The 18,850-nt window shown below is 47.8% G+C and overlaps 6 protein-coding genes across 7 annotated transcripts; 1 reads left to right on the plus strand and 5 right to left on the minus strand.

Annotated features, from left to right (window-relative positions):
• Positions 1-24: 24 nt before the first annotated feature.
• LOC136189250 (uncharacterized) lies at positions 25-1,085 on the minus strand. Its single transcript, XM_065977160.1, has 6 exons — positions 972-1,085; positions 689-885; positions 533-626; positions 362-479; positions 234-302; positions 25-176 (listed from the first exon to the last, which is right to left on the minus strand). Exons 1-6 carry the CDS (start codon positions 1,019-1,021, stop codon positions 132-134), a joined length of 573 nt encoding a protein of 190 aa, XP_065833232.1. The 5' UTR covers positions 1,022-1,085; the 3' UTR covers positions 25-131.
• Positions 1,055-3,708, minus strand: LOC136189242 (E3 ubiquitin-protein ligase synoviolin B-like). The gene is made up of 14 exons (XM_065977151.1): positions 3,566-3,708; positions 3,416-3,508; positions 3,209-3,361; positions 3,089-3,137; positions 2,920-3,023; positions 2,740-2,866; positions 2,588-2,687; positions 2,471-2,536; positions 2,064-2,422; positions 1,951-2,016; positions 1,731-1,892; positions 1,478-1,679; positions 1,298-1,428; positions 1,055-1,242 (listed from the first exon to the last, which is right to left on the minus strand). The coding sequence occupies exons 1-14, from the start codon at positions 3,692-3,694 to the stop codon at positions 1,130-1,132; spliced, it is 1,854 nt and encodes a 617-aa protein (XP_065833223.1). The 5' UTR covers positions 3,695-3,708; the 3' UTR covers positions 1,055-1,129.
• A 51-nt stretch (positions 3,709-3,759) lies between these two features.
• LOC136189467 (uncharacterized) lies at positions 3,760-5,966 on the minus strand. The gene is made up of 6 exons (XM_065977429.1): positions 5,837-5,966; positions 5,357-5,401; positions 5,072-5,288; positions 4,825-4,875; positions 4,403-4,558; positions 3,760-4,354 (listed from the first exon to the last, which is right to left on the minus strand). The coding sequence occupies exons 2-6, from the start codon at positions 5,357-5,359 to the stop codon at positions 3,858-3,860; spliced, it is 924 nt and encodes a 307-aa protein (XP_065833501.1). The 5' UTR covers positions 5,360-5,401; positions 5,837-5,966; the 3' UTR covers positions 3,760-3,857.
• A 234-nt stretch (positions 5,967-6,200) lies between these two features.
• On the minus strand, positions 6,201-13,963 carry LOC136189463 (E3 ubiquitin-protein ligase listerin-like). The gene is made up of 33 exons (XM_065977424.1): positions 13,859-13,963; positions 13,622-13,810; positions 13,468-13,571; positions 13,170-13,401; positions 13,059-13,111; positions 12,830-13,010; positions 12,590-12,766; positions 12,399-12,533; positions 12,296-12,348; positions 12,094-12,244; positions 11,844-12,041; positions 11,375-11,788; positions 11,281-11,322; positions 11,073-11,229; positions 10,880-11,016; positions 10,747-10,828; positions 10,441-10,691; positions 10,138-10,395; positions 9,999-10,084; positions 9,844-9,954; positions 9,607-9,785; positions 9,400-9,547; positions 9,206-9,350; positions 8,926-9,145; positions 8,684-8,864; positions 8,546-8,635; positions 8,325-8,487; positions 8,078-8,276; positions 7,907-8,021; positions 7,766-7,853; positions 7,495-7,689; positions 7,272-7,439; positions 6,201-7,216 (listed from the first exon to the last, which is right to left on the minus strand). The coding sequence occupies exons 1-33, from the start codon at positions 13,901-13,903 to the stop codon at positions 7,157-7,159; spliced, it is 5,007 nt and encodes a 1,668-aa protein (XP_065833496.1). The 5' UTR covers positions 13,904-13,963; the 3' UTR covers positions 6,201-7,156.
• A 17-nt stretch (positions 13,964-13,980) lies between these two features.
• LOC136189466 (exonuclease 1-like) lies at positions 13,981-16,552 on the plus strand. The gene is made up of 11 exons (XM_065977428.1): positions 13,981-14,211; positions 14,277-14,396; positions 14,451-14,574; positions 14,631-14,768; positions 14,821-15,027; positions 15,083-15,264; positions 15,319-15,412; positions 15,467-15,599; positions 15,657-15,834; positions 15,888-16,234; positions 16,288-16,552. The coding sequence occupies exons 1-11, from the start codon at positions 14,051-14,053 to the stop codon at positions 16,470-16,472; spliced, it is 1,869 nt and encodes a 622-aa protein (XP_065833500.1). The 5' UTR covers positions 13,981-14,050; the 3' UTR covers positions 16,473-16,552.
• Positions 14,475-18,848, minus strand: LOC136189465 (uncharacterized). Of its 2 annotated transcripts, XM_065977427.1 has the most exons (13): positions 17,638-18,848; positions 17,478-17,593; positions 17,361-17,424; positions 17,242-17,307; positions 16,930-17,186; positions 16,778-16,880; positions 16,621-16,720; positions 16,478-16,540; positions 15,652-16,376; positions 15,302-15,594; positions 15,073-15,232; positions 14,907-15,021; positions 14,475-14,692 (listed from the first exon to the last, which is right to left on the minus strand). In XM_065977427.1, the coding sequence occupies exons 1-8, from the start codon at positions 18,842-18,844 to the stop codon at positions 16,510-16,512; spliced, it is 1,944 nt and encodes a 647-aa protein (XP_065833499.1). In that variant the 5' UTR covers positions 18,845-18,848; the 3' UTR covers positions 14,475-14,692; positions 14,907-15,021; positions 15,073-15,232; positions 15,302-15,594; positions 15,652-16,376; positions 16,478-16,509. The 2 variants fall into 2 exon arrangements, with proteins under 2 accessions (XP_065833499.1, XP_065833498.1); XM_065977426.1 differs by lacking the exon at positions 14,475-14,692 and having other exon boundaries at positions 14,736-15,021.
• Between the last annotated feature and the right edge of the window lie 2 nt (positions 18,849-18,850).

The following is an 18,850-nucleotide window of genomic DNA, read 5'->3' on the forward strand; positions in this document are numbered from 1 at the left end:
CTTGCGCAAAGTCACTGCGGGTGTCAAAAAAGTACACTACTGTATAATAGTGCGCTTGTTCTTTACAGTCCAACGTCTATCCTATCTATGGTCTTTAGCTAGGGCTGAGCCCACTTGCTGACTATTATCTCCTAAGCGTCGGCAGCTGTATCGATTCTTGCCATCTCATTCGCTTTCTACACGCAGTAGAGGTAGATGCAATAAATCAATTTGTTTCAAACTGCTTCGCTTACCTGTGCCTTTGAAATGAGCGTCCTCAATTTAGAATTATTCATTGACTCCGACAATTTGCCGAGAAAGTCCTGAGAGTGAGGAGAAAGATATTATATGTCCAAAACAATTGGAGCTCCAAGTCTCTAACCGAACTGCCTTCAGTCATCTTCTCAATTTCTCTTTGTCCTTCGGGAGTCAGAGGCCTGATCTGCTGCCCTGTCATTGGATCTAATCCACTCTTGAGCATCTTCGCTTCAATAAAATTCCTGTCAATAAAAAAAAGATTACAAATATGTGTACATATCAAATTTCACCTCACCTCTCTTTCGTCACGGCGGCCAAAGTTTCCTCGTGAGTTTGAACAAGAGAGTTAATTTCGGAGGCGTGCCTTGACTCTTCCTCCATAAGAACAGCTGAAAAAAAAGAAAAAAAACGACTGTCGAATTTTCAATTTTTTTCCATTCTTTCTTTATACAGCGTATTTCGATTTGAAGTTGCTCGTTCATCTCCGTTAGATTGGCGTTTTCGCCGTATTGTTTTTTTAGAGCCGTCTGCGTTTCCTCGAAAAAATCGGCGTACTGCCTCTCCCTTTGCGTCAACTCGGTCACGGCGTCGCGAAGAGACGCGTTTTCGCGAGAGAGTTCTTGCGCTTGACGTTTGAGTTCGGTATAACTGCGGTAAGAGCGAGTTTAGGACTCGATTGCGTCGTTTTTTCGGCGTCCGCGGTTCTCTGCCGTTCTAAGCAGATCGATTATTACCTCTGAACAGTTGCCTTTGACTTGGATTTCGTCACTGTCGCTTGAGACATCGGAAAGACCGTAAACAAGACGAGAGGAATTCAAAAAGAGGAAAGCTACTCCGGGACGTCCACCTTATTCGAAATCCCGGATACCGCTAACCCAAAAGTCTCAGTGTATCAGTCTTTATCTTCAGCGAGTTCGCTTTTCGACCCTGGACTTGAAGTCAAGCGGGAAATTCGTCTTTGTCTGAGCTCTTCTCTCTCTGGAACGTCTTCCACCCCTGATGCACCTTTGCGAAATCCAATGACCATATATGTATGTATCAGTAAAAAATCAAGCCTTACTTGTCTGTTTCTCTTCGCTACTAGTATCCGTCGCCAAAGCCGACGCAGTAAACGTAAGTCCGCCACTCGACTCAGCTTCGGCTTCATCAGTATGCATCCCCTCAAAAGACCCAGACATACTGGGAAAGAAGCTGTGGGGGGAGACATAGAGTCACAAACATTTAAATGTCTCGTGGTCACCTCGTGTTGACAGCAGCCGCTTGGCTGTACTGCTGCAATTGCTGTATAGCTGTGTCAAGGAGCGAGTGAACGTTTCGTAGTAGGGTGATGCGAGCTTCGACGTTTTCTCTCTCGCGACCTTCCAGTTGTCTCAATTGCTCTTCGGTGAGAGACGCGAGCGGGGGAGGCTGCGGCGGCGGCGGTGGAAACGAAAAGGGAGCTCCTGAACACTAAATTATTTATACTGTGGAAAACGGTTTATTGTAGCACAGACCCGCGTTTGGAAAGGAGGAAAATGGAAACAAAAAGGGAGGAGGCGGAGGAAATCCAAATGGAGGAGGAGGTGGGTGAGGAGGAACAGGAGGAGAAGCAGAAGAAGAAGGAACAGTGATATTCTCAGCGTCATCGTCGACCAGACGAGGTGGAGGTACCGGAACTAGTATACGCAAAAAGGCATAAAAAAAAATACATACGCACACTCGCACGTTGCTTACCTTGGAAAAGAGAAGGAGGCTGCGGCTGCGGTTGCGGCGGTGGCGCAAAGGTCGGCGCTTGAGGATCTAACACAAAAAATGCCTATCACAAGCAGTCCATTGTAACTGATTACCGGCGGGTACGACAGGAGGTGGCTGTGGTTGTTGTTGCTGCTGCGGCATTGGATGGTCAACTCGCTGTTGTTGCTGTTGCTGTTGCGGTGGTGGTGGTTGTGGTGGCCGCTGATTTTGTCTCGCCTGACGAATTCTTTCCTCCATCATCCGCGCAATGTGTGCCGGCGTTGTCGAGCGAAGGATGTCCATTCGGCACGTTGGACACGTCTGCTGTCGCTGGAACCACGAGCGAAGGCAGTTGATGTGAAAAATGTGCGAGCAAGGCAGTTTCTTCGATCCCTGGCTGGTCATCGTGTCGCGGCAAATGATGCACGTGTTGTTTCCTTGGGCCAATTCTTCATCAGTCGCATTGGGATAGCTACAGAAAAGACGTTGAGAGAAAGACTCACTATAGAATATTTTTTACAGTGAATTCATATTTGATATTGCTCGTCTTGATAGAACAATGTCGCTAAAGGACTTTTTGAATTGCCTGTAAAAAGAAAATCTCACGACGTCTCGTCTCTTATTCTTTCGCACGTACCGAAGAGCAAGATACATCGGACGAATAGAAAAGAGAGGAAACGTGTGCACTTTAATCATGATAAACATAAAAGCCGAATAGAGAAGCATTCTCAGCGCTCCTACATAATGAAATAGAAGGCAATTCACTCCCCCAATGTTGGTTGCACTTGCCTAGGAAGAAGTCCGTGTAGAGCATGTAGATAGATTTATTTTCCCATGGATTTGCACTCTGTATGTCGATAGAATGAAGAAGATACTTCGTGAACGTATTAACAATCGAAACCAATAGAATTGCGTACTAAAACATAACATTATTCGCCCAACTCAAAAAATCGATGGACGCACACTGACTTCGAATCCAAAGACGATGTGAACCGACACAACATTCATGAGCAATTTTCTATAAGCGTGATGAATAAATAGCGCGTCGATCGTCCCGAGCACAAGCACCATGGCTAAAAAGAAACTCAAAACTTAGAGAGAAAGAGAGAGAGAGAGAGAGAGATAAGGAAATCACTACCAATGGCCCTGATATGAAAAAGCCACGTTATGACAGGACTTCTTTCCATCTAGAAAAAAATACATTGATTAAATATCATATATATACATACCCGATTATTTAATTATTATCGATTCTTACGTAATCAATTCGGTCTTCGGCCAGCCAATGGAAACTCTTCATGACGAGAAGCATTGTGAACATGGCGACGAACCACGGGCTGAAGTCCTCGCGAAAAACCGTGAAGGCAAGGCACGTCTCCGTCACGGCGTACCACGAACGCTCGATCAGATGCTGTGGAGTTTCCTAGTGAGAATTTCGGGGAGACACGCCCCCTTTCAGGGTTACCTCCGTTTCGGCCGCTCTCAGTCGACCGAAGAAGATTTTTCGAACGAGTTTGCTTAGGAGAATTACGAGCACAAAGGCTTGGATGTAGAGAATCTGGATAGGAGACAGATAGTGTGGAAGAAAGAGGGAGAAGAGTATCGGAAGTCTTACCGCTAGGCTTGGACTCGATTTTGTCAAGTAGACGACGGTCGGATAGAATTGGTGCTTCTTGTAAAAGGCATAGCCGACGACCGACGACGTCGCAGCCACACTGGCAAGCGTCAGAGCGACGGTTTTCATACTTGGTTTATCCGGCACGATGTCCCGGATAAATGACGTGGCGGGCCCCGCGGAATTTGTCGCGATGACAAAACAAATTTTTCTCGTGCTCTTTCTTGTTCGGCTTCGCCAGCACAATATTACAGACATTCAACACTCAATAAGACATGCAAGTTCTGTTCTGTCACTTCTTCGGGGGTGGGGGTTGACTAATTTCGTCATAAACGCTCATTCGGACTTCTTCCAAATCAAGGACGTACGGCCCTGCGAGCGTAAGAGACGAATAATTCTCTCCCCGCATAAATGACGTGACTGTAGGATGCTCGACATCATCTCGCCTGAATACGAGCGCCTTGAGCGACTTCAGAGACGTCTCGTCTCCTTGAACAAATCTGCCGACGCTGATGACTAGGACGACTTGGACTTCACTCGTATCCAATTGGAAATATTTTTTCGCCTTCCTCGTTGCATGCGCCAGGGTTTCGCTGACAGCAACTTCCACCATCAGATAGGGCAAGTAAACTCCATTTCGGCTGACGCTGATGTCCGGCTGGAGGATGTCGTCGATCGAGTATTCGTATGAAGTTTCCGTCCGGATGAGGTCGCTGAGATGTTCTCTTTCGCGGATGACTTCGAGTTGCGAACCTACATCTGCAACCACGCCTCCATGAACTCCGCCCACTACACAACATTATCTGACCACAGCAACAAGCTTACAGTTGTCCATACCTCCCATGTCCGTCAAAAAAAGACGATCGTCAAAGAATTCGACCTTGAGCCTGAGGTCCGGCGTATGAAATATTGGATCGCTTCGCGGAACGTCACACAATACTGTGACCTTTGGGCCTCCGTATGCTGCGTTGATGTCGAAACGTCGTCGTCGTTCTACAAAACACATGCACGTAATGAGAGTGAGAACAGCCCGCTTGTCTCCAGAGTGCACAGCTATATAGGAAGCCCACAATTAACAGAGCGCAGAGCACTAAGCGAGCGAAACACAGAGCGCAGTGCACGAGAGAAACAGCTAGGAAGTGCCGTGAACCAACAAAACAGAAAGCGCAGCGCACGAGGGAAACAGGGACGAGAGGCGCATGCATGCAGTGCACGATTATACAGCAGGGAGAAAAAAGGAAGGGTAATTTTTTTCTTACCGGTCGATGGAGATGTATCGCTCGCGCTCGAACTCGAGATGCTTTCGGATTCTAAAGAGAGACGGTGTTTCTAGTGGAGCCTGCTGATGCAATAGCCTCATCGATCCCTCGCAGCGCGCCGTCGTGCAGGCCTGCATGACAGTGCTGCAAGGGATCGATGCAACGGTACAGTACGGGTTTGATGCTCCGAATCACAAACGCGATGCGTTATCTGACCACAAAGCCACATCATGCGCACCGAACGTACCGCTTGTAGTCCGACCGGAACAGTAACCGACGTCTTGCTGAGCAAACGAATGCTCCGTCTCCATTCGAGAAGGCCAGGACATGGCGAAAGATTGGCTGGCGGGGGCGCTCGAGTGATGGACTGATGAGTTGACACTGCGCATGCGGAGAGGCTGCGCTTCACGTCTGACGTCTGCCACGCCCTTTTCTCTCAAAGACGCGTGGGCGATCTCTTTTATCTTTTCGAATTCGTTACGCGTTTCGCGTTTAAGAGGAGCGATGGAGTTTTTTTCGATCGAAGGCTTACCATGTGTAGTACGTTGTCGACGTGGGAATCGTGTTGATTTTCTTCACAGTTCAGTTCAGTTCAGTTCACAGTTTTATTTTAATACGGAAATCCTTCAGCACGTGGGCCGATCTTCCAGGAAACCGTATACAGGGGAATGACAGCAAAAGGAGAAAAGAGAAAAATGACAATATTTACAACTATAACTATATAACCTCTAAATCAGTACACAGAGTTTTGATTGAAATAGTTCTTCAGGCCCAATTTAAAGATCGCGGGATCATTACTCCCTCTTATGATTGCCGGAAGCGAATTCCATAGAGTTTGAGCCCGAAAGAATGGAGAACGACGAAGTGCCTCGGTGCGTGGTCGGATGACGTTGACCCCAGAAGCACTGAGACGAGTGGCGGCACCGGTGCGCTGAATACGCCCAATTTTCGCCGCGAGAACAGAAGCTGTGGCGGAGTTGCACAAGCAGCGGTAACTCAACATTCCTAGTTGACGACGCCCGGCTTGAGTCGATTGACGAGTCTGGAAGTGGATGACCGAACGCGCTACGGCTTTTGGCGTATTTAGGGCTTACTTCCGTCTTGAGGTGGCGGCGGTCACGGAAGGTAAATGAATTTCGTAGTCAATTAATGCGAATTCAATCTTCACCTAGCCTCTTACCCAGACCCTTTCTCGGTCCCGGATGCTCCGCAACCGTCGAGAAAGGGTCTGGTACTGTACCTCCCCTTTCACACCACAAACCCCTCCTACTATGACGTGGGGGAACCGTTGCCCGAGTTGCCCGAGTACAGTACACGCCGCTATCGGCGTTCTTTTAGTAATAGATCGACGTTTTACTCTTCTACGTAGGTCTCTGCATCCATTCGAAACCGAAACGACCGTTCGCACACGAAAAAAGGTCAAATGGTAGACCTGGGAGCGTTAGTTTATCGACGTGGAGCAGTTTCGAATGGATGCAGAGGCCTACGTAGAAGAGTAAAACGTCGATCTATTACTAAAAGAACGCCGATAGCGGCGTGTACTGTACTCGGGCAACTGTGCACTCGGGCAACGGTTCCCCCACGTCATAGTGGTGTGAAGGGGAGGTACAGTACCAGACCCTTTCTCGACGGTTGCGGAGCATCCGGGACCGAGAAAGGGTCTGGGTAAGAATCTTCACCAGGATTGAATATACGAACGAGATATAAATGTCCTCTGGGGAAATTGGAGGAGTGCACTGCGACGTAACGTCAACTCTTACCGCATTATTTGTGATGCGCTTATCGCCGTCGCGGAGCCCCAGCCGCTACATGTGACGCACAAACAGAAGCCGCGAGGTTCCAAAAACAGAATCGTGCATCCGCCGGCTTCTTATGAAACCTTATCTTACTACTTCAAGCCGGATAAGCGTGCTCCAATTACGAGCGAATGCCACTCCTTCGACAGATACGCCTATATCTGGTGCAAAGCCGTCAGCAGCGCAGTTGCCATCGTCCTCTTGTCGCGTTCGCACGTCACACCGTCTCATAAACGAGCCGCTCGCTGAAGATGAAACGACGGACAAACGTACCAATCCTCACGCTCTTTCTCTTCGTCGCCGTCAAGGCAAGCACCCGGCGGAGGACAACGACGATTTACGATCAATATTGTTCTCGTACAGGAGTGCATTGTCGTCACTGGAAAGGCCTGCCAGAGAGCGATCAACGCCGCTGGAACGTTGTACTGCAGAGGAGGATATCGAAGAGGGCCAGCGCTAAAGAATGCCGGCTTCGCCTAATGCAGAAACCCTACAGCTCTATACCATCTTGAGCCACTTACGAATTACGCAACTAGTTAAAATAGGTTTCGACAGAGTGGACACGACGACGCGTTGCTTGTGCTGAACCACTTGTACTAGAAACAGATTGTAAATTTTCAGTAAAATTCTTCTCTCCTTTGTACGACTTACGAGACAAGCGGCGTGGAACTTCTTCTTGCACGTGCGACACTGCAACTTCGGAATCGAGCAATTCGATCCGTGAATGACGCTGAAGCAAATCATGCAGTCGTCCAATCCGGCGAACTTTTTATCGAGATTATCCTTCCACAGGATCATCCCGTCGAGAATGGAACCATTCTAAAAGGCAGGAGTAGTCTAAACATGCAAATAGAATATGAGACCTCTTTGGAACCTGGTGGCTTAGAAAGGTATGAAGCTGTAGCATCCAGTTTCTCCACTGCGCCTGTGCAACGCCAATTCGGCGTCCGCACTCGACCTTGACGGGAGATAGAGGATGATTGTGTCCCAGTGCGACGATGAGTTCGATCGATACTTCGCCGATCGTGTACGTCGCAATTACCTCCCGCGTCGGAACACGAACTCGAACCTATTATCACCAAAACACGCCACCGAGGGGCGGGGCGTATGGTTCCAGTTCAGATTTACAATGTCGTCAAGCAAACCTGCATGTTGTTGGAACAATAGGGCTTCTGTTGAATCGAACCCAATTCTGTCTGAACTAGGAGAGGACTAGCGAAAGCACTAGTGAATCTAGCAAACGCTAATTTTCTATAGCTGCTTGCCTTATATATAGATAGCCTTACCGATCGACTTCGCTCGTCGCGTTTTTATCCAAACCGGCGTACCACTGTCGCACCAGAGCCGGTAGAAGACGAAGGCATTTAAGATAGACAGAGCAGCTCAAGTCCTTCACCGAATCTGGAGGTGCGAGTGGGAGGGGTTTAATTAGAACAGCCAGATGTCTCTCTCTTTACCTCGCTCCGTCGTCGCCGACTCCCAAAAGTTTCGATGACCCGACCGGGTTTGGCTTGTCACGTCGACGTCGTCTGGTCGCGTCGTTTCGCTCATGTGAGTCGACGCTCGTTTGTCGGTCGGCATCAAGGAGAACAACAAGTGAAAAAGGTCGGCGAGACGATTGTTTTCCTTGACGCTCCACGAATAGTGCACCCGAAGCTATAATAGATCATGAAAATGCGTTGGGTGCGGTGTTTGCATTTTCACCTGATGGCTGGCTTCGCTGAACATGTGCAGAGCGACGTGCCAGCCGAGACAGTAGGCGACGCACGCGGATTCCAGTTTCTGCGTGTCGTCGTTCCGGTCGAGCAGTCCCGTTATTTCGTCGAGGAGTCGATCGAAGGTGCGGATAAGCGAAGTTGGAAGTCTTCTGCGAAAGAAAAACAAATACTAGTAGCGTCCCTTCCCAGGGCCCTTTGTTTTTCTACATTGAAGACGTTTCGGGATCGACGGTTTCTTCAGACTCCGACAGGGTCTCCACGGTTGTACAATCGCTCGATACGATTTCAGAGGCGAGCCTAAGAAATAAGATAGATTTTGCTGCAGTACGTAAAGACAAACGTCACCGTTTTAGGCACTTCAAAGCGGCCGTCTGAAGCGAGCGATGAGGCGACATCAGCAACAGGCAAAGCTCGTCCAGGAGAGACGAATCACTCCCGCGGTTCTTCAGAGACTCCAACGGAGTTTCTCCGAAGGCAAGTGAAAGTCCGTCGAGAAGTTCGATGAACAATCGGCGGTGAGGTTGCTCTAGACGGGCAGTTTAGATTGTATGTATGTATGTACTAGAGCGCGAAAGGGTACTGTACACCTGCTGCAACTGTGAAAAACATCGGAACGATAATTTGATATGCAGCCGCGGAGAAGAATTCTCTCCATTCCGTGGGCAGACTGTCCGGCAAAGAAGCGACTTTGTCCGGATTGTTGAACGTTAGAGTCGAGGCGAAGAGTAGCAGGGACGACTGATATAGAAGGGATCTGTATCCTAGGGATTCGGCTAGTGCTTCGTCTCCGCATCCCTCCTGGCACGTCTGCAAAAAAAACGCCAATCTCTTAGGGGGTCTCGCGGATTTTCTGGGCAGTCTACTCGCCTGCAACCAGGAGACCAAACTGCAAAGAATAAAATCCCAATGCTTCGGAACGAGATGTCCGCTTCTTTCGACGACAGCCAACCGTAGAAAGTGACACACTTCCACGTTGAACGCCAATTGCTCCGATGACGCTTTATCAATCGTACTGAGAAATAGAATTGTGCGCACTACAAAGATACGCTAAGACGCCTCACGTTTCGAATAGAAAGGCGTCCGATTTGTCTCTCCAAGTCATTATCTGATCGACTACCTGCGGCACTATGACTTTAGAATCAACGGAAGCGAACGCAGTTCCGAGTCTGAGAGCGCAGTGAATGAGGCAAAGGCCAGTCAAACAGGCACCTGCAACACAAAAGAAAACGTCGCAAGTTGTCAAATTGCGACAAGTGCTGTAATAAAACCTAATTGAGTTCTAGCATCGCATTCAAATATTCCCATAGCCAGAGGCGACGTTATGAGCTGCTGGCAAAGAACTTCGGCCGTTTGGCTGACCGTCGCCGGACTTTCGATCAGCGCTCGCTCGATCCCACAGACAATCATTTGTATGGAGTGAAGCTCATAAGAACTGAGCTTGGTCTTGCTAAACAATGCGCAATACTATAATATATAGTTCGTCACATGGTGTAGCGTTGTCGTACCTGCACATGAAAGAAGCGTGCAAAGGCGAGTCGAACGATAGCTCGTGTTCGATTGCATACGCGAAGAGCGATCCCAGCACCTGAGACCACAGGAATCCCTCCAGATTAGCACTAAAGATGCATTTATTAATCAATAAATCGATCGTGCTCTTTACCGATGTTGAGTCATGTAAAACAAGTCGTCGATTTGCTCGCATTTTGCAAGCAGTTGCAGTGCTCTTTCGCAAGCAGGCAGGACACGCTATAACAGAGCAATGTACAATAAATGCAAAAGCCTTAACTCCCTTTCCTTACGTCCATTTGTTCCACCACGGTCCAACCGACGTTGGCCCGGAGCTGCAAATTCCAAAGAAATTCCAAGAGAACGACTTTGACCGCCTCTTCGCTAAGAAGAATATCGCCTTGGCGAAAAAACAACGTCGCAGCGTAGACAGTCAAAAGCGCGTGTTCCCTAGCGTCCGTCGCCTCTTTCGAATCGCGAGCGAGAACGGTCGCACGACGCGCGGCCGACAGGCTCAATCCCCCACGCGTCAGAGGCCTCGCACAGGCAAGCTAAAATACCGTAAAGAAATTCGTTTTCTCACGAACAAAAAGTACCTCTAGAGGTAATCGCTGTCGTAGTTCGTCCCAGAGATCGTTCTTTGGAAGTAGTCTTCGCAGAAAGTCGCGTTTATCCGACGCTAGGGCCGTTAGATCGGTGCAGGCGTCGGCGAGTTGAGAGGCTCTTTCGCATGTCCGCAAGTCTCTTAGTTCGTCTTGAATGCAGTTTAGAAGATCGTTCAATAGTGCGTCGCTTATATTCGCCTTGGAAACCGCGTTGCACGACGCCTTCCAGCATTGCAACAACGCTAAAAAGTCCCCCCAGTCGTAGAGAAAACAACGAGGTTCGTGCGATTTTTTTACCGTCGTCGGAAAACGTCACGCGAAATTGGAAGAGTCGAATAAAAAGATCGATATCTTTGCTTGATAACGTTTCTTTTGCGTTCTAAAAGCCAATCGCTGTCGTTTCTTTCTCTCTTTCCCTTTTATCTCTTACCTCAAAATGTTGCCCAACGAAAGTACAAATATTTTTGAGCAATTCTATATCGAGTTTATTAGAGGACATCTGCGCTCGGAAATAGCCAGAAACGCAGTCAACGATGCGACAAAGAATCGCTTCTCCAAAAATCGACTCTAGGGAAAAAAATGAACGTTTTCCCGGGAGACCCCCCACTCATTCATCGTCTCACCTTTATTATTCGCTATTGACGCTACTGTATCCCAAGTGCTTGCGTCACCGTCATCGTTCAACAGAGCTGAAAACCTCGAGACGATGAACTCTTCGACGGCATCGCATCGAAGCCAAGCAGCCAAGCTCTCTCGTACAGCAGACTCACAAGAGCTCACCTATAAATCACCCAACGGTCGTTTCCCCTCTTCAGACGTTACAAGTCTTACTGAATCAAGTAGAGCTTGCACGAGATCCTCACTGAGATCAGTCTACGTCGCCGGCCAATAAGATTAGGGCGAAAAGAGCGTATGTGCTATGTACCTGAAGTTCATCTAGTAGAGTCTCCCTATTGCGTAGGGAGAGTAAAAGGCGGAGAAATATTCTCGTCGCCGCGTTTCGTCTATCTATCGTTTCCTTTCGACTCCGTAGAATCGGAAAGAGAGACGAGCGAATGAAGACGATAATAACGTCTTGACTCTCCTCGTCGTCATCGTCGTTCGCGACGCTCGAGCTCGTGCGAAAGAAGCACGTCGGATCGTCGACCGACGTCAAAAGACACAGAACAATTTTAAGATAACCTAATTGCGACGACGACGAGTCCGCGAAGGCTCGTTCTCTGGCGACTTCGAAGACCGCTCTCAGAATCGAATGAAGGGAATCCGCGTCACTCGACTCGATCTGATACATGGAAGACAAACGACGAAGGAGATCCTCAAGAATGGGATGTCCATTCGTCTAGAGAAGTCACTGTGCGTTAGATTAGATTGTTGTCTATGTATGTGAGCCTTACCATCGTTGTTTCTAAGGCTGCTAGAACGATGTTCTTTAGCTCTAGCCAGAATTCTTGTATCACGTATACTTCGCGCTCTTTCTGTCCTTTCTTGACAAGTTGGGAGATGCAGTTGATTGTCGCTTGAAAAAGCGGCGATTTGGCGAGATTCTCATTTGATGAGAAATCGAGTAATGCAAGTTTAACCAAAGGCAACAACTGCACATAAAAACGATTAGCGAGATAGCAACCAAACGAATATCGACCGTACCTGATCACACAGTAAGAGCCCGACTAACGGCTCCCACTTCTCCGATTTTACTTTCACCGCCTGCACCGCGCAAAAATGAAGGCATTCGACGTACGCCGAAACGATAGCGCCTAACGCAGCTGAATCTGAACAAACAGACTCCAGGCGTAGACTACAAAGAAAATCGCTAATACTATGTCTATGATATAGGAAATGATTTTACCCGGTCCTAAAATTTGGAAACAGTTCTTCAAAAAAGCCCTTATCTATTAAAGCCTAAAAATCCCAAGACATAATTATAGCATTACACTCAATGACGTGCTTACATCAGAAGGCAGCTTGCTAAGAAACGGAAGAACATTGGGATAGATTAAGTCGGCCGAGTGACCGCCGCCTTGTTTCAGTACACCCCAAAAACGCGGCAAAATCGCCTTGCGAAGATTGACGTGACTCCAGCAATTCTACAAGCAGAACAGCGTATATTGACTACACCAAATAAGCTTGCGCAGCACGAGACCTCTATGGAGTTGAGCGCCTGCAGAATGGCATCCCACGCAGTCAAACAGACGCTCCGCTCAAGTTCTCCGACGCCGGCCAGTGCAACCGAGCAAATATTAGACGAGTAAGAAGACAGAATTTCTGGAGACAAATGCTGACAGACAGTCGCAATCATCGCATAAAAAGCGGAACGAATCTGAAAAAGAGAGAGGGAAAAAATCTCAAAAATTCTAATTACTGCGAATTTTTCGTTTCTTACCGCGCCCACTTTGTGTTTGCCGTACTTCCACACTTTCGGACGATCCAATAGCGTTCTGTATTGCTCGTCGGCTTCGTCGTTTCGATCTTTTCCCAATATGCTCATCATGGAACTGAGTCCTCGCAATGACGTGGCAATGACTCGTTCGTATTTCGCTTCCATCTCTTCCGCTGGCACAGTCCTGAGAAAAAACTCAAAATTGCTCTTTTAATTAAAATGATCTAATTACCTGGGATCGCTCAACGTCGACGGTTTGCTCTCGCAGAGAATCTCGTCGAGATACTAAAAATTTAAATTAGTCAATTTAATCAATTAATCAAAAATGCTCCTTTTTTCTCACTTTGCAAATTGCGACTCTGCAATACGCGACGGCATCCGCCTTTTTCTTTGGCGTCGGAAAGGCGGCGTTTAGGGCTTTCAGCGCGGCCCCGGCCGCCGGCGAATGAGGATCGGACGTCGAGCAAATCCAACAGGGAACAAGCGATTTGATATAGGGAGCCAATTGGCGACCAGCTTTGCCAACGATTCCTTCGCAGGCGAGATGAGACGCTTCTCGCACTCGACGATCAAAATCCTAAAAAAATTCAAAAAAATTTGAAATTTGTGAAAAGGTTGTTTGAAGAGATGCGGGGTTTCTTTCCATGGACAATTTGTTGTAGGGTCTCGTCCAATGGGGAAGAGCGACAACAACGTCATTCGAAGATAGAGTCTCGTCGCATAATTGTCTCAGATCTTGTAGAGCCTGGGGAGAAGATATATAGGTGAATTGGGATTATGAGACTCCGTCTCAACCTTGAGTTTCGTTGCCGTGTCTTTTTTCCCCAGTTTCTTTAGTGCGACGCGCAGTTCGGAGTTCACGTCCGCGTCGCTTTCTCTTTCTTCGTCGATCGACGACGGCTTGGAGAAGCCGAAGAGAGTGGCGGCGCCGGGGCTGAGCTGATGGACGGCCAAGACTTCCGCCGCTCTAGCGCTGCTTGCGGGCTATTCAAACGTCTTTTGATGGTGCGACGGGCTTCGGCGATGTCGTACCTTTACGTTGCCTTTTGTTCGCTGACGTTTGCTGCTGCCGCTCATACTGAAATCGTGAAAAACGACGTCGTCTTCTCTCGCTGTGACCGTGCGCTAGTGGCGCTACGTCACCGTCTGAGCACACAGCGCGCTAAACAATCAAATCCCCAAATCGCGCGGAAAAACGACTACAATTGGACGCGTCATTTTACGATGGGTATCCAAGGTCTCATACCTTTTCTGAAAGATATACACGAGAAGATCTCCATATCGGAGTACGCGGGCAAAAGAGTCGCGATCGACGCCTATTGCTGGCTGCATCGCGGCGCGTACGCGTGCGCCTTCCAACTGGCGCAGGGAATCAAAGCCGATCAGTAGGATACGGAATTCGCGGTGTTGTCGAAGAGAGGGGGCCCCTTCTCTTTTCGTTTGCCTGCAGATACGTGAAATACATTCTGAAACGCGTCAATATGCTTCGTTACTGGAACGTTACGCCTGTGCTAGTATTCGACGGCGGCCATCTGCCGAGCAAAGCGGGAAAAGAGGCAGAGAGACGAAAGCAAGTGGAAGGGAATGTGTTCGTGGGCGTGGCTTACTTTGATAATTGAATTAGACGACGAAAAGATTTTCGATTGAAAGGCCTTCAGCAGTTGGCCGAAGGACAGCGATCCAAGGCGGTGGACTGCTTTCAAAAGTGCATTGACGTCACACCAGAAATGGCAAAAGAAGTCATGGACGTAAATTAAAATATCGCTTGATTTAATTAAGGTTACCATTTCATCTCTTCATTTAGGCTTGTAAGGTGATTGGCGTTCAGTGCATCGTAGCACCCTACGAAGCCGACGCTCAGCTTGCCTATTTGAGAAAGAAAAATTTCGTTCAATTGATTATTACGGAAGACTCGGATCTTTTAGTATTTGGTTGTAAAGAGGTATCAATGACAATTAGTTCTATTCATAATAAGTGATGATAAATTCTACTAGGTTATGTTTAAAATGGATGAGAGTGGGAATGGTATTCTGGTCAATTTGAGTCGTCTAAACGAAGTCAAGGGAATGCACAGTTTCACCTTGGATTCATTTCGTCACATGTGCATTCTTTCCGGTTGCGATTATCTCGCCTCTGTAGCCGGCATGGGACTTGTGACGGCTCGAAAAATGATGATCAAGTGCGGCATGGATCCACTAAAAGTAATAACAATAATTAATTGCACACACCTAAAAGCTATGTTTTACATTTTTCGAGGTAATTCGATTGATGCGAATGTCTGGAATGAAAAAAGTTCCTGAAGACTACGCGGAAGAGTTCGAGAAAGCAGACATGACCTTCCTGTATCAAGTCGTCTTTGATCCCATCGAAGAGACTCGTAAACCATTGAATGAACTCCCGGACGGTCTACAAGAAGAAGAACTCACATTCAGTGGAATGTACGCCAATAGCTGATAGAAGTCTTCAAAACGTCACGTGTCTCCTTTGTCCAGGTATTTCAGTCCCAGAAAATCCAAACAGATCTCGTACGGAAAAATGAATCCTATCGATCACGGCGTTTTCAAAAGCAACGACGATTCATTTCAGGTACGGCGAACATATACTTATACTTAGTTGTTTCAAATTGAAATTCATTTTCAGAATCAGCGAATCTCTTCCCCTCCAACGAAACCGAATCGTCCCGGTAATTTTGGAGGTGCGATTGCCTTCCAGCCTCGACCAAAGTCCTCGAAAATTGAATCCATCGAATTGACGTCAGACAACAGTGACTGCGGTAAGAAGTCCATGAATCAAAAAAAATTAAATCCTATCAATCCAATTTTCACCCCAGATGACGCTGACGTCGTTGGTCAATACAAAATAGCGGAGGGTCGCTCCGTTTCTCTTCCTCTACCGCCTCTTCCCTCGTTACCACCTCCGGTAAAAGTCGCGTCAAGGTCGTCACGACGGAGTCTCTTCCAGAAGGAACATGCGACAGCGATGCAATCAGGAGGATCACAGTTTAGCAGGTTCGTAGATACAGGACTGGGTGTTTTTGTCTTTGTTATTGTCGTGGTTGCAGGCATTTCGATTTTTCCTCAGTCGATCCCGTGCAGGACTTCAAAACGAAACGACTGTCTCGTCAGAAAGATTCCGTTTTTTCCTGCCTCGAGGATAAAGACGAGAAAAAAGAAGACGACGATAAAGAGACGGACATAGAAGAGGCGAAAGAAAACAAAGACTTTGTCTGCATTGAATCTGAATCTGAAGAAGAAGAGAAAGAGATTCCCACCAAGGCGGCAGATGTTTCCTACGGCAGTGGAGCGAGCTCCGGTGAAGCGGTGACGGAGACGAAACGGCAACAGCAGCAGCGGAATCTGCAACGACAGCACACCGTTGGCCTTAGCAAAAAATTCAAGCGAGATTTAGGTGAGTTCATATGGTCGTCTCTCTTTTGTTGCTCCGATCTTTTATTTCCTCAGGTGAATCTAGACAAGTGCGTGGTACTAGTGGTAGCATTAGGTCACTTTCAAAAAGACGATTTTCTGAACCCGCTGGTAAGAGGCTGGGCCTGAAAGGGAGAAGAGTTGCCGCGAAAAATACTACTAATAGCGGTAACGGTAACATTCTTAGCTGGGCGCGTGTTCGCGATGTAGAAAAACCGTAGTTTACCTTGTTCACTTTTCAGTCGCTATTTCAAAAAATCACAAGTTTATGAGTGGCTGTATGGACGGCCTAGAAAGAAAACGAAGTGTCCGTCATGCAATCGCTTCCTTTGAGTCATTGTATAAGATAAGCATGTTTAGTAGTAGTACCTTCCGTGGGCACACTGAAAGGGAAGGTGACAGAGCGAGAGCTGCCTCATAAGACTCCGGCACTGCGAGACAGTCAACGGATCTCCAAAGCGAATTGCTCCTAAAGAATCAATCTTATGTTTGCTTACCCCGCGCTGGTCTCGCGCTCATTTTCCACCGTGACAGGCTTTTGAATTGAGGCTGTTTTGCAACGTCGATAACGTCGTTTGAGTTGCGTGAGTTGAAGCGAGTATGCGTTCTGCGACCTCAATGATTAGCCCCTGAAAGATCGGTTGGGCGACGACAGTGAGCGCCTTTGCCGGCTCCTACTTTGATTGTCGTTCTGACGTCACTTCCTATACTCTCATCTTCAAAGGCACGAGGAATTTTATTCACTTGAATGTCGACATTAGTTGGAGTGGTGCGCGTGAATTGGTAGTGAATTCCCCAGCGTTCAAAGCCGCTCGAATGGTAGAGAAGCGCTCTTTTGGTCAGGCCACTGAATTTATAGGCGAGCGGCCGATCCAGCGGCAAAACGGCGTCCGGCGACACGCCTTCATAGTGACTACCACCACACCCATACAATTCTAAAATTAAAAAAAAACGGCTATTAGACATAGGCTGCTACTCCCTCTCGTGTACCCTTTTCGAGCTGTTCGAGACGAACTCGTTCGTGCGCAGCGTGCTGATCTATAAGCACGAGCGAATCTGAATGGAGACATAAAACAGGTATTTATTCCATAACAAACGATTCCTTGCACCTTTTCTATCTCGATTTCCTTTCATAAGACAGACGATGAATTGATTCTCAACTTGGCCCAACACCTGAAATCAATTAAACAATTCACGGCATACTTTCAAATGAAATTATTCTTTACTGAGACATTATGCAAGTCCTCTTTGGTGAATCGAATCTGCGTTTCAATTGCACCTAGAGACTCGCTGTCGACTCGAGGCACTGAAAGACGTTTCCACGAGGAAATTTCGCCAGTATCTATATAAATCATTATTATCTATTATACGTTTGTGGTATGGTACCATTTGTCTCTGGCTCAGGTTTCCAGAGAGCTCGTCTGTATTGATAATCAGTTTCCTGGTAGCCTCTGATGCAATGACTTATTTTGCATGAATTCTGACTGCAATTGGCGATGTCCATAAATTCGCTATAATGACTTCTTTTCCGTTGAACAGACGTGCTATCACGTCGAGTTACTTTTGATCTCAGTATGAAAAAAGGCTCTATGTGGAGTGCAAATGAGGAAGGACAAGAACTGGAAGAAGAAGCCAGTAAATCAGTCGTCTCTTCCTTCGGCTCGTCTCTCCCCAAAAACTCATCAAAACTCCTGGATAAAAATCGATTCACAAACGACCAGCTCTTGAATTCAAGAAGCGTCTTCATCGGATTCGTAAGAACGTCGCAATCCGACGCAGGACAGTGCAAATTCAAAACGAACACAGGAAACCCGTTCTCCTCCATCCCAACCGACAAAAGTCCCTCGATAACCCCATGCAACTTCGAATTGACAAGACAACGCGAATTGACGTAGAGATATTGCCTACTTCGACTCGTATGCCAAGCAGAAGAGACCCAGCCCTCAAGAACATACTCTCCCTCCCTACAGTCTAACTTTCTCAACTTCCTAGCCCCTTCCTGACACACAAGCTGAGCAAACGCCAACTGAACCGATCTCGTGCCCGCGCTTCGAAAAATGACGTCACCGACAAAATCCGTGACGTTAATCGTCACGTGATGGCGCACGAGAGCAAAAGCGACGAGCACGTGGTAGAGATTCTTTCGCACTTGTTGCGCATGCGTTCGAAGACGCTTCTGTCGTACGGGAACGCCGCGAAATAAATTCGAAATGGAGACGATCGTTCCCGGCGTGCGCATCGCGTCGACGCGACGTCGCGGAAGAGCGGCGCCGCGTCGAAACGAGACCGCGTGACTCGTCGACGCGGCCACGTGTCGCGATTTGACGTCGAGCGCTTCGGACAGCGTTCGCAGCGCCGTCATTTTGTTTTCGACGTCGAAAATCGTTTCGAGACGATTCGGATCGATTCCGCGTCCGTCGTCGACGATTTCGATCGCGCCCGAGTCGATTTGAAGGCGAATTGCGATTGTCGTCGCTTGAGCTTCGGCGCTGTTCGTCGCGAGCTCTTCGACGCATCGCGCGTAGGTTGGGATTGCGAGAGTGGCGCGCAGAAGAGCGCTATCGCGTTTTTCGACTCGCTTGACTGAAACCATTCATCC

This window comes from Oscarella lobularis, chromosome 7, assembly GCF_947507565.1.
Source record: "Oscarella lobularis chromosome 7, ooOscLobu1.1, whole genome shotgun sequence".
Classification (NCBI taxonomy): Eukaryota; Metazoa; Porifera; class Homoscleromorpha; order Homosclerophorida; family Oscarellidae; genus Oscarella; species Oscarella lobularis.

Bases quoted from the DNA above. Each gene is read 5' to 3' on its own strand.
- LOC136189250 (XM_065977160.1), bottom strand. From the start codon at position 1,021: ATGTCTCAAGCGACAGTGACGAAATCCAAGTCAAAGGCAACTGTTCAG. The intron at 303-361 runs GTTAGAGACTTG...CCTCACTCTCAG, and splicing joins AGATGACTGAAGGCAGTTCG to GACTTTCTCGGCAAATTGTC. The intron at 177-233 runs GTAAGCGAAGCA...TACTGCGTGTAG, and splicing joins CGCTCATTTCAAAGGCACAG to AAAGCGAATGAGATGGCAAG.
- LOC136189242 (XM_065977151.1), bottom strand. From the start codon at position 3,694: ATGAAAACCGTCGCTCTGACGCTTGCCAGTGTGGCTGCGACGTCGTCG. The intron at 3,509-3,565 runs GTAAGACTTCCG...TCTCCTATCCAG, and splicing joins AATCGAGTCCAAGCCTAGCG to ATTCTCTACATCCAAGCCTT. The intron at 3,024-3,088 runs GTAGTGATTTCC...GTTTCTTTTTAG, and splicing joins TTTTCATATCAGGGCCATTG to CCATGGTGCTTGTGCTCGGG.
- LOC136189467 (XM_065977429.1), bottom strand. The intron at 4,559-4,824 runs GTAAGAAAAAAA...TGTGTTTTGTAG, and splicing joins CGATACATCTCCATCGACCG to AACGACGACGACGTTTCGAC. The intron at 4,355-4,402 runs GTATGGACAACT...AATGTTGTGTAG, and splicing joins TTTTTTGACGGACATGGGAG to TGGGCGGAGTTCATGGAGGC.
- LOC136189463 (XM_065977424.1), bottom strand. From the start codon at position 13,903: ATGAGCGGCAGCAGCAAACGTCAGCGAACAAAAGGCAACGTAAAG. The intron at 13,572-13,621 runs GTTGAGACGGAG...TCTTCTCCCCAG, and splicing joins ACACGGCAACGAAACTCAAG to GCTCTACAAGATCTGAGACA. The intron at 9,351-9,399 runs GTGAGGCGTCTT...TCTATTTCTCAG, and splicing joins GACGCCTTTCTATTCGAAAC to TACGATTGATAAAGCGTCAT.
- LOC136189466 (XM_065977428.1), top strand. From the start codon at position 14,051: ATGGGTATCCAAGGTCTCATACCTTTTCTGAAAGATATACACGAGAAG. The intron at 15,028-15,082 runs GTAATAACAATA...ACATTTTTCGAG, and splicing joins GCGGCATGGATCCACTAAAA to GTAATTCGATTGATGCGAAT. The intron at 15,835-15,887 runs GTTCGTAGATAC...TCGTGGTTGCAG, and splicing joins GGAGGATCACAGTTTAGCAG to GCATTTCGATTTTTCCTCAG.
- LOC136189465 (XM_065977427.1), bottom strand. From the start codon at position 18,844: ATGGTTTCAGTCAAGCGAGTCGAAAAACGCGATAGCGCTCTTCTGCGC. The intron at 17,187-17,241 runs GTACACGAGAGG...TTTTAATTTTAG, and splicing joins TCTCGAACAGCTCGAAAAGG to AATTGTATGGGTGTGGTGGT. The intron at 16,881-16,929 runs GTAGGAGCCGGC...CCGATCTTTCAG, and splicing joins ACGTCAGAACGACAATCAAA to GGGCTAATCATTGAGGTCGC.